The following is a 12,001-nucleotide window of genomic DNA, read 5'->3' as shown; positions in this document are numbered from 1 at the left end:
ATGCACCCCCCGGAGCCTCGCGGACCTGGGGGGCCCCCCGACCCCCGAGAGCTGCCTGCTGCTCACACAGGGCCGGGGCCCACGCCGGGGCCCCCTGTGCCACCAGCTCCTCCTGGGGGGCCCCCGGGGGCCCCCCCGGGGCCCCCACCGCACCTTATGTTCCCCCATTCTCCTTTGATGATGCCTCCGGGGATTCCCCTACCTATGGGTGGAGTACCCCCAGCGTTGCTGCCTGGGGCGTTGGCGTTACATCATGCTGCAGTTGCAGGCGCTGCAGCAGGTGCAGCAGCAGCAGCAGAGGAGGCACGCATGGCTCAGGAGCGTTCTTTTGCGAACGCGGGCGGCCACGGTGCCCACGATGGGGGCCCCCCTATGCCTCCGGGGGGCCCCCATGGGGGCCTCCCAGAACGGGGTAGCAGTAGGGGCGCAGGATCAAGGGGGCCCCCAGGGAAGCGGCACTATGGGGAGAGAACAGGGGGTACCTGGCGTCGGCTGCCTAGAGAAGAGAGGCTGAATCGCATGCAAATGCAGCAGCAGCAGCAGAGGGGGAGATCGGACTGGAGGGGAGGCAGCAGCAGAGATAGATCTTCTGGTGGCAGCCGTTGGAGAGGAGGGGGGCCCCCTGGGGAGGGTCTGGGGGCCCCCATGAAGAGGTCGCGTGCAGCTTTAAAGGGCCCCAGAGGCCCCTCAGGGGCCCCTGATGGCCTCTCTGGTGCCTCTTCTGATTCGGAGCTGTCGCTGATGTCTGTTGCTTCACAGGATCAGGATCAGCAGCAGCGGGAGCGGGAGCGAGGGGGGGAGCAGCAGGAAGAGGAGCAGCAGGAGAGGAGGAGCCTCTCTGTCGAGGTGCTGCAGCAGCATGGGGGGGGCCCCCTTGCTTCTGCAGAGGGTATACGAGGGGCCCTAACTCCAATGTCTTCTCTTTCAGGTTCAGAGTCAGATTTGTCTATATCTGCTGCTTCTGCTTCACCTGAAAAGGGGGCCCCTTCGGGTGTAGGGGGCCCCCCTCCAGAGGGATTTGGGGGCCCCCCTGAGGGGTTTAGGGGCCCCCCGGGGTTGATGGGAGATGGAGGTGTGGGGCGTGGGGAGTTGGGATCGGTTTGCATGCAAGAAGAGGAGGAGGTGCGGAGGTCTGAGCGGCGGCGGCGTCGCAGCGCCAGCAACAATAACACCACCACCACCAACAACAACAGCAGCAGCAGCAGCAGCAACAGCAGGAGCAGCAGGAGGGGAGGAGGGCAGTTCTTATTTGACCTCTGGGTGCCTACAACCTTTCACCCAGGTGGAAGAGAAGCAGCAAAAGTGCTGCTAGGGGTGCGGGGCTCAATGCATAAAGAATTGCAGAAAGCAGCGGGCGCTCACGTGCAGATATATGGAAAAGAATTAAAAAGAAATACAAATAAACATGAATATGATGCCTTTAGGTATATACAAACAATTATCTACTTGATTTGTCTTTGTTTACGGGTGTTTATATCTTTTTATCTCTCTTGTTTATATTTATTTTCTTGTGTTTATATCTTCCTATGCCTCTTCAATTTATATTTGTTTGTTTGTCTATATCCTTTTATATCTTTTGTTTCTATTTTTTATTTTTGTGTTTACATCTTTTTATATCTTTAATTTCTATTTATTTATTTATATGAGCACAAAGACAGCACTTAAATACACCAAAGACAGCAATAAATTTGTTTGATTTAATCATAATAACAAATATTTTTATTAATTCCTTTTGCATTTAAATGCGTTTCTTTCTGCATTTTTTCCTTGCATTTGTTTGTTTGTTTGTTTTTGTTTGTTTTTTGTTGTGAAGACAATCATCTTCACATGAATTTTCTTTTTTTGTGTCTAGGGTTTAGGGTTTAGGGTTTTTGTTTTTCTTTAGTTCTTCCGTCTCTGTTTTGTATATTTGCATTTATATATTTAATATATTTATATATTCATTTGGTGTGTTTGTTTGTCTTTATTATTTCTATAGAGACAACCAACTTTTGCACTAATGTCTTCTTTCTCTTTTCTTCTCCTTGTTGTATGCTATACATGCATTTATATTATATATATACATATATATGTATATATATGCATATATATATTAATTTATCGATTTGTTGTGCTTATTTGTGTTTATTGTTTGTACAGAGACAACCAACCTCTGCACTTAGTGGTGAGTACTGACAGACACCGCAATCCAAATCCTTCTCCTCAAGAGCAGCTTCAAATAGTAAGGCGGCTGCAGCATATGTTGGAGTGTCTCGTCAGAGACAGTTGGCCTGCAACTGCTTCCTTTCCCCCTCCTTCCTTTTATGATAAACAGCAATGCTTGGGGCCCTCAACGGGGCCCTTAGTTGAAGTCAACCCGCTAGATGGATCTTGCCGCCTTAGATCCGATGCTCCTGCTGCTCCTACTGCTGCTCCTGCTGCTACTGCACCAACGCAACAGCAACAACAGCAGCAGCAGCAGCCGCTCGGCGCAAATCAGCAGCAAGAAAACAGATCGTTAACGGAGCTAGAGACAGGAGCGGGGGGAACGTTTAGGGGGCCCCCCCATGGAAATGATGCTGCAGCAACAAGGGGCCCCCTGGGGGGGCCCCCTGCACCAGGAACGTTGCAGGGGGCCCCCCTTGGTGCTGCTGCTGCAGACACACGGAGCACAGATGCAGCAACAGGAACGCCAAATTCGTTCTCGCACAACGCTGCTGCTGGTGGTGGTGCTGCTACTGCACCAGCAGCAGCTGCTGCTGCTGCACCTACAGCACCAGGCCTCCAGCAGCCGCTTGGGATTCCACAGCAACAGCAGCTGCAACAGCAGCTGCAGCAGCAAATGCAGCAGCAGCAGCAACAGCAAAATGAAGACGCTTCAGGAAGAACCTCACCTCGCGCTCCTTGGGAACAACCAGAAAATTGCCTCAGCCCCAACACAGGGCACACAGGTAACATAATTGCATGCATGCATGCATGCATGCATGCATACGTGCATGCGTGGCTGTTTGCGTGCAGTCTTATTTTGCGGTAGTAAGCTGCGTTGTGCTGTATGGTTACTGTATTGAGTTGTTATGTATTTATTTGTATATTTATTTGGCGTTGTTTTGTTATATGCATTGCCTTACTTTGTATTTTTTGTTGCTCTCTATCTCCGACTGCGTTTCTCTCTTATTATTATCATTGTTATTATTATTTTTTGTGTTTTGTTTGTTCTATCCACTACTTTCTTTTTGTTATATGAAATGATAAGATTTTGTTTATTATAATATCCTTTATTAATATGGAGTAATAATATAATAAAGTTAAATTCTTGTTTGTTTTGTTTGTTGTGTTGTGTTGCTCTCAGGAGTTCGATTTCAAGGAGATCCTTTATTGCTGTTGGATTTGCCGCCTTCTTTATGTTTGCTGCTGCTAACATTGCAGGGTTTGCATGCATTATTAGCAGAAGAAGGGCCTTGTTTATCTTCGTCTCTTCCTTTTCGTTTCCAGCACAAATGGATGGTGCCTCTATTATATACAAAAGCAGAATATGGTTTCTCTGCATGCAGCCCCATTGCTTGGGGTGATACATTAGAAGGTTTTGTTGAACTCTTCCCCGAGGTCTTTGCCCTTACAAAGGGGGCCCCCTGGGGGCCCCTCCAAGCAGCAAAAGATACGAGATCCACTGAAAATAACCCTAATCAACCTAATGCAACTCTCACCGTTGCTTCTGTTAAAGCCCCACAATTCAGAGCTGTTGCTGCACGCATGCTACAATTACTCGCAGCCTAAGCATCTTTAAGTCTGCCAAAAATGCATGCAAATGCATGCATCTGCATGCATCTACATGAATCTACATGCATTTGCATGCATCCATTTTTGTGACAAGAATGCATGCGCCAACATGCGTGCATGCATCGGGGTGCATGAATGCATCTACGTGGGGGTGCATACATGCGTGCATGCATGCGTGCATACATGCATGCATGCATGCATGCATGCATGTGAAGGAAGGAGGGCATTGGCTTGAGCGGAAGGAGAGGGTTTTCTTTGTTTGTTTGGGGATTTGTCGTCTTCTTTCCCCCTCTCCTTTTTGTTATGCAGCAGCAGCATATCTCTGTCAGGAACAGCAAAAGCAATAATAATTGTTCTAGGCTTTGCATGCATTCGAGCCAGTGTATATACACCAGAGGAGACACCCGGTCTCCTTCCCACAAACTTTTTTAATTTTGCGCGGACAGACAGCGCAACAAATATATATAATACATGTCTACATATTTTTATTTTTTTATATACTAAGACATGAGGGAATGAAAAGCATGCATACATTTCTGCATGTGTATATAGATGCATATATATATATATATATACATATATATATATATATGCATATATGCAGATTCACACGCACATACATACATACATTCATATATATACATATATATATGAATGTATATATATATATATATATATATATATATATTTATGTATACCTCCATATATCTATATCGAGATCTACATCCTTTATGTCAACCTATATACCTATGTATAACTATATATGTGTATATCTATGTATCTCCCTCTATATATATATATAAACAATGCACATATATATATATATATGTTTGTATATGTTGCGTATATTATATATATACGATATGTATAGGCATTCACTGACATGAAGCGAAAGATAGGGGAGGAGGCGTCTGCGAGTGCCTGCGGATGAAAAGTAAAATTTTAGGTGTATATATATTCTTTATTTGTTTTTTGTTGCTTATAGCAATGCATTGAGAAAAATGCATTCAGATATACTCCTAGAAGGAATAGGGTGTACGTACAGCATGCATTTGCATGCAGGACCCCCTTCTACAGAAATGTTCGGGGGTGCATGCGGAGGGAGGAGACTGTATATATATGTATACAAATATGTATATATATATATATATATTTACTTATTTATATGGAAGTATCTATATATATATATTTATGGGTGTATATATATATATATATATTTATTTATTTATATGCAGATATGCAGCTATGGAGTGAACAAGCATTTACAGCCAACACGGATATACAGCAGCTGTACGTACACTCGAATGAATGAAAAGAACTTAAATTGCTTGTCTTATAAATGTTCTTTATTATTTGTTCGTATCCAACTGTAAACAACAAAATAAAATAATGCGATGAAGAGACACATGAATAAACACCAAAGAAATTAAGCATGTATAGTAAAACGAGTTTGTTATTCAGCAGAAATAACGGCAAAAACACAAATTTAGACTCCTTATAAAAGCAGCACCTGCAACTGCAGCAGTAGTCTTAGCAGCAGCGGCTGCAGCAGCAACAGCAGCTGCTGCAGCAGAAAGAGCAGACGTAGAAGCAGCCGGAATAGCAGCTGCAGCACCACCAGCAGCAGTAGCAGCAGCAGCAGCTGCTGCTGCAGCAGACAACAGCAGCATATTCATGAGAAGGAACAAAATAGTTTATTAAACAGCAGTAGCAGATTAGGAGACAAACAAATGCAGCAAAAGGATTTCACGCACAACACAAATTTGTTTCTATGCCTTCTCGCTATCTTTAAGACCACCAAACCCTAAACCCTAAACCCTAAACCCTCAATCTGAAGCCCTAAAGAATGGGTGTACAGGGTTTACGATATCATTCCGTTGCGCTGAGCACGCGCTTGAAGACCCTAAACCCTAAACCCTAAACCCTAGCCACTTGTTATTAAAAGGTTTTGGTGCCTGTGAGGAAGCAGACAGAGGAGGAGGCAGTTCAATTACGGCCTCAGCAGTAGAAGGTGCGCATACACCCCAATACAGGGGCCTCGCTTTCACGCAGCTCTAAACCCTAAACCCTAAACCCTAAACTCAAATATACAGTTGTCTGCTGCACACCCAATGCCTCGCTGCACATTCGCCCGGCAAATAGATTTGTGTTACTTTCTGCATGCAGTAAGAAAACTCTTTGCAGCAGAAACCTAAACCCTAAACCCTAAACCCTAATTCCTAAACCCTAAACCGTCACTGCCGCCACGCACGTTAGGGGTGACCTTGGGGGGTTCCCGACTCCCGGGCATAAACCCTAAACCCTTGAAGCCTTAAACCCTAAACCCTAAACCCTAAACCCTAGAAAATGCTCATATACGGCAGACCCGCCTAAGGTTTAGTTGAAAGCGAGCAACGCCAGCCCGTGAGCGTTCAGGGTTTAGGGTTGAGGGTTGAGGGTTGAGGGTTTAGGGTTTGTTATCTGTGCCGCCGGTAATTATTGCTTGTCGAGGGTTTAATATTGAAATAGTTATTTAAAAGAGCAAATTTAATCATAGAAATTACACAAATACACCGGAAAAGCAGCAGTTGCATTCAAACCCTCTCGCGTCTGAAAGAGCAGCAGCAGCAGCAGCGACAGCAGCAGCAGCAGCAGCTGCAGCTGCAGCAGCAGCGGCCCACCAGTCTATTAAGCGGCTCTATCTTTTTAGTAGCCCCGAATTATCTGCTGTTTGATATTTTAAAATAAAACAAAACGTGCAGCAGGCGCTCGTGCTGCAGCTGCTGCTGCACTAGCAGCAGCAGCAGCAGCAGCAGCAGCAGCAGCGGCACCGGCGCTGGGGGTCGTCCGGAGCCGAAACAGCAGCAGCAGCAGCAGCAGCAGCGGCGGCAGCAGCAGCAGCAGCTGCTGCAATTGTTGCGCAGACTCATGAGATGTTTTATTAATTATGTGTATACTCAACGGGTGAAAGGCAGCCGCGGCAACTGCAGCAGCAACAGCAGCAGCAGCAGCAACGGCGGCAGCAGCGCTGCCCTGTTTGACTCAGCAGCAGCAGCAGCAGCAGCTGTCTCTTCCCCTGCTGCTGACTTCCTGTTTCTCTGTCTCTTTTGCATGCATTTAGAGACAGTTGGGTATCTTTAGAGCTTCGATTTCTTCCTCGAGGCCCCCACCTCCGTGCTGTTGAATCTGCTGCAGCGGCCCTCTGTGTCTGCTGCTGCTGCAGACGCAGCAGCAGCAGCAGCAGCAGCAACAGCAGCAGCAGCAGCAACAACAGCATCTCTTTCTCATTCATTTTCTTTATACACAACAAACTTATTCATACACAAACCGTCCTTATCAAAGCCTCTTGGGTGTAGCTCGCCGCTGCCGACTGCCCCGTGTGGCGCTCCCTGGAGACGGAAAGGGTTTAGGGTTTAGGGTTTAGGGTTTAGGGTTTAGGGTTTAGGCTTCCGGCTTTAGATATGAGCGACAAACACAGAGGATCAGCAAACGCCTCTAAGTGCAGTGTACACCCACCGCATGAATAACGGCTTAACCGAAAGATAACAAGCCGGCAGCAGCAGCAGCAGCAGCAGCAGCAGCAGCAGTAGCAGCAGCAGTAGCAGACAATGGAACAAACATTGAAGAAAAAAGAAGAAAGCGCCACTGATGCTTCAGGCGAGGCAGCAGCAGCTGCTCCTGCGGGTGGTGCTGCCGCAGTTGCTGCTGCTGGGAATGTAAGCAGCAGCAACAGCAGCAGTAATAGCAGCGGCAACAACAGCAGCAACAGCAGCAGCAGCATCCAGGCAGCTGTAGGCAAGCAGCAGAAAGATTCTGCCGCTGCATCTGCAAGGGCAGCAACAGCACCCAACGAACCGCCGCAAGGAACAGCAGCAGCAGCAGGAGCAGCACCAGCAGCAGCATCAACAGCAACCGCAACAGCAGCAGCAACAGCAGCAGCAGCAGCAGCAAGGTCAAGCAGCAGCAAACCAGGAGAAGATGTACAGTGGAACAGTCTACTCTGCAAGCACTTCCTCTTCGGCCGCTGTGCCCGCAAACGCTGCCGCTTTTTGCATGCAGAAGGAGCAGCAGCAGACACCAAGACAGCAGCAGCAGCAGCAGCAGCAGCAGCAGCAGGTACTGCCACTTCTGCTGCTGCTGCTGCGGCGGCAGCAGCAGCGGGGGACTCCGGTTGTGCAGGAACTCAGGCAACTGCTCCGCATGCACACCAACCCTACGACCTGCAACAGCAACAGCAGCAGCAGCAGCAGCAGCGTCAGCAGCAGCAGCACAATATTAACGCCAGCAACGGATTACCCGTGCAAGGTCCGCCTTTTGCTGCAGCTGTACATACACCTGCAGAAACCCCAGGCACAAGCAGCTGCAACACACCCAGCAGAGGTAACAGCTGCAGCAGCAACAGCTGCAGCAGCACCAGCTGCTGCAGCAACAGCAGCTGCAGCAGCAACTACGAGAATGCTCCCTTTTGTCTGTGTTTCTTTGATGTGCTGCAGGACCCAACGGCAGCAGCAAAAACCCTGAAGATGGAAGCTCTGGTAGCGGCAGCATGAAGCAGAAGCAGCAGCAGCAACAGCAGCAGCAGCAGCAGCAGCAGCAATCACAGAGACAGCACCGGCAGCAACATCGGCAGCAGAGGCAGCAGCAGCGTGCCCAGCAGCAGCAGCAGCAGCAACAGCACTTCTACAAGGGCAGGTAAGGCTTAACCCATATTTCAACTCTATAGAAACCGGAAAATGCTGCTGCTGCTGCCGTTGCTGCTGCTGCTGCTACCATTGTTGATGCTGCTTTGTGCTGCCTGCTGCTGCAGTCAGCTGTGATTCTAACCCTTTGCTGCTGCTGCTGCTGCCACTGCTGTGTTCTTGCTTGTTACTGCTATCCATTGCGACATCTCCTCTCCTGTTGTTGCTTCTTTTGCTGCTGCTGCTGCAGAGGAGCGATGCTGCTGCCGAGCTACAGCGGGAAGAATGCTCTGCAGTCTGCTGCTGCTGCTGCTGATGCCTCTGGCAGCAAAGCCACAGCACAGGGGACTCTGCGAGGCCTTGTAGATTCTAGTATAACGCCTGCAGCAGCAGCAGCAGCAGCTGCTGCTGCTGCTGCTGCTTCTGCTGGTTCAGCAAACACAGCTTCTGCTGCTGCTGTCGGCCTTCCAGCAGCATCAGCAGCAACAGCAGCAGCTAGCAACGCCTCGCAGCACTTTTGTCTCCCTAACCCTTCTTGGGGTTACACCAAGCCAGGTCTCCCTTCATGCAGCAGCAGCAGCAGCAGCACTGCAGTAGCAGCAGCAGCAGCTGCTGCTGCTGCACTTCGCAGTCACAGGGCGCCCACCACAGAAGAGCGGCTTCCAGCAGCCGCAGCAGCAGCAGCAGCAGCTGCAGCACTTGGGCGGGGAACTAGCTTTGGGGGAGTAAAGGCCGTGCCACCTTCATCTGCTGCAGCAGCAGCAGCAGCAGCAGCAGCAGCAGCAATGGGTTTCCGCATAGACAGCGGCGTGGGGGCCCCTCAGGGGCCCCTAAAAGACCTACGAGGTGTACAGACAGCTGAAGGGCTTGCAGACAGATACCAGGCCCCCTTTGTGTGCGTCTACATTCCTTACTCCGGCTATTTAATTCATTTCCCAGCAACAAGAGACTCAGCAGCAGCAGCAGCTGCTGCTGCTGCTGCCGCTGCTGCTGCTGCTGGGCCCTCCGTGCAGACGCAGCACCCGACTATTCATACAAAAGGAAAGAGAGCACCCCCAGATTTCTGCTCCAGCCTCCGCATGCAAGATGCTGCTGCTGCTGCTGCTGCAGAAGCAGCAGCAGCTGCAGCAGCAGCGGGTGCCACTCCTACCTACTGCTGCAACTCAGAATATGAAAAGCAGCTCCAGCTGCAGCAGTCGCAGCAGCAACAATACCAGCAGCAGCAAAGGCACTGCTTAACTAGAGGACTCTCAGCAGCAGCGAATCCATACGCACCGCCGCCCCCTCCGCAGCAGCAGCAGCAGCAGCAGCAGCAACAGCAGCAACAGCAATTTACGGGTCAGCGACGGAACTCAGATTTCCCCCAGCAGCTGCTGCTGCTTTCCCAGCAGCAGCAACAACAGCAGCAGCAGCAGCAGCAACAGCAGCAGCAGCAGCAGCAGCCACCACCACCGCCACCGCCTCCCCCGCCTCCACAGCAGCAGCAGCAGCAGCTACCTCTTCTGCAGGAGCAGCTGCAGGGCCTGTGTATACCGTCGGCAAAGGGAGGTTTTTCTCTGCTCTCAAATGCATCCGTGTCTTCCTTCTTCAGCAGCAGCAGCAACTACGAGCAGCAGCAGCAACAACAACAGCTTCTGCTGGGGGAGCCAACAACAGCAGCAACAGAAGGAGATGAGGAGACTGCTGCTTCGCAGCTGACTCCCGATTGTAGCAGCAGCAGCAACAGCAACAGCAGCAACAACAGCAGCAGCAGCAGCGGGTCTGTTGCTGCAGCAGCAGGTGCAGCGGCAGTTGCAGCCACAGGGAAAACCGAACAGCAGGAGCAGCAGCAGCAGCAGCAGAAATCCTTATGGTGCGGCCTTCAAGCAGCAGCACCGCAACACCGAACTTGGGCTCAGGCTGCTCACGAGTCGCAGCAGCAGCAGCAGCGGCAGCGGCAGCAGCAGCAGCAGCCCTTTTGGTTGCCTTCATTAGATTCTCTGGATGGAGAAGCAGCATGGCAGGGAGGAGACTGCAGCGGAGACCTTCCTGCTGCTGTTGCTGCTGCTGTTGCTGAGGCAGCGAGTGTTGCTGCAGGCAGCAGCAGCAGCAGCAGCAGCAGCGGCGTTCCCTGCATTGAGAAGAGACGGGGGAAGCAAAATCTGTTTGCTGCTTTCCAAGATGAAAGAAATGCTGCTGCTGCAGCAGCAGCAGCAGCAGCAGCAACGCCGCGAGACATGGGCGAGCTGGCGCAGCTGTCTCCGACTGCAGCACTAATTGCTGCAATATGGGGGGCAGAAGAACCCTCCTCCTGTCCCGTTGCTGTCTCCAAGTAGCAGCAGCAGCAGCAGCAGCAGCAGCAGCAGGGAAAGCAGCGGAGAAAGCTGCAACGACTGCTGTTGGAGCAGCAGCAACAGCAGCAATACGCGCTACTCCCTCTCAAGCGTTGTCCTCAGCAGCAACTGCAACAGAAGCAGCAGCAGCAGCAGCAGCAGCAGGACAGCAGCGGGAGGATGTATGCACAGGTGCAAGAAGAGAGCAAAACGCGGCAGCAGCAGGTCGTGGGCCGCTCAGCTCAGTGCTGCTGCGGCGCTTCCCCTTCTCCCTACCGGCTTCTGCTGCTGCAACAGCAGCAGCAGCAACAGCAGCAGCAGCAGCGAAGGAGGGAGACAGGCGTGGAGCACAGGTGTTTGAGCTGACGGGGTGTACAGACAGAGAAGACCGAGGCCCTGCTAGCTAGCTAGCTAGCTAGCTAGCTAGCCAGCCATCCAACTCGCTAGCTAGCCAGCTAGTTAGCTAAACAGCTAGTGAGCCAGCTAGCTGTACTGCCGCATGGCTAGCTAGCTAGCTATCTGGCTAGCTAGCTCTCCATCTGGCCAGTTATGTAGCTATCTGGCTAGTTATCTAGCTATCTGGCTAGCTAGCTAGCTATCTGGCTAGCTAGCTAGCTATCTGGATAGCTAGGTATCTGGCTAGCTAGCTAGCTATCTGGCTAGCTAGCTAGCCCTCCGGCTAGGCGTCGAAAGTATGGGCCGGGTGGCTATCTAGCTAGGCAATTAGCTAGCTAGCTACCCAAGTAGGCAGCTAGGTAGCCAAGTAGCTAGCTGGCTAGCTAGGTTTGCCATAGCTAGCTAGCTAGCGAATTAGCTAGCTAAGCTGCGGAATAGCTAGCTAGGTAGCGAAATAGCTAGCTAGCTAGCTATTGAGAAGTAGCTAGGTATGAGCTAGCTAGCCCAGGTGAGTGGTTATCTGGCTAGCAAAATAAACAGCTAGCTGCAGCTAGCTATTTCTAAAGCTAGCTGTTAGTAATGCGAGTAGAAGCAGTGAACCGCACCAAGTGCTGCGGCAAGGGAAACAGCAGCTTTGTTGTTCTGCTGCTGCTTTGTGTGTCTATAGCAGCTTGAGGTGTACATACACCCCGTTGCATGCGTATCTTTTGGGGCTTTCTGGGTTTTAATTTGCTGCTTCTTGTAGCTGCATCTTTTTGTTTATGTGCTGCTCTTTGTGAGAGGGAGCAGCAAGTCTGAAGAAACAAAGAAGAGGATATCTATATATATATATATATATATATCTATATATATATATATATATATAGATATATTATATAT

General features: G+C 50.2%; 2 protein-coding genes across 2 annotated transcripts; both read left to right on the top strand.

Moving 5' to 3' along the window:
- On the top strand, nt 1-3,556 carry EAH_00009120 (hypothetical protein, conserved; the record flags this gene model as incomplete). The annotated part of the gene is made up of 4 exons (XM_013395409.1): nt 1-1,424; nt 2,140-2,930; nt 3,329-3,406; nt 3,531-3,556. 4 exons carry the CDS (start codon nt 1-3, stop codon nt 3,554-3,556), a joined length of 2,319 nt encoding a protein of 772 aa, XP_013250863.1.
- Nucleotides 3,557-7,343: 3,787 nt separating this feature from the next.
- On the top strand, nt 7,344-10,729 carry EAH_00009110 (zinc finger (CCCH type) protein, putative; the record flags this gene model as incomplete). The annotated part of the gene is made up of 3 exons (XM_013395408.1): nt 7,344-8,040; nt 8,229-8,427; nt 8,665-10,729. 3 exons carry the CDS (start codon nt 7,344-7,346, stop codon nt 10,727-10,729), a joined length of 2,961 nt encoding a protein of 986 aa, XP_013250862.1.
- Between the last annotated feature and the right edge of the window lie 1,272 nt (nt 10,730-12,001).

The sequence above is a fragment of the Eimeria acervulina genome, genomic scaffold (assembly GCF_000499425.1).
Source record: "Eimeria acervulina Houghton genomic scaffold, Eah_scaff45, whole genome shotgun sequence".
Classification (NCBI taxonomy): domain Eukaryota; phylum Apicomplexa; class Conoidasida; order Eucoccidiorida; family Eimeriidae; genus Eimeria; species Eimeria acervulina.
Note: the sequence above shows the minus strand (reverse complement) of the source record. Positions and strands in the feature narration are given on the sequence as shown.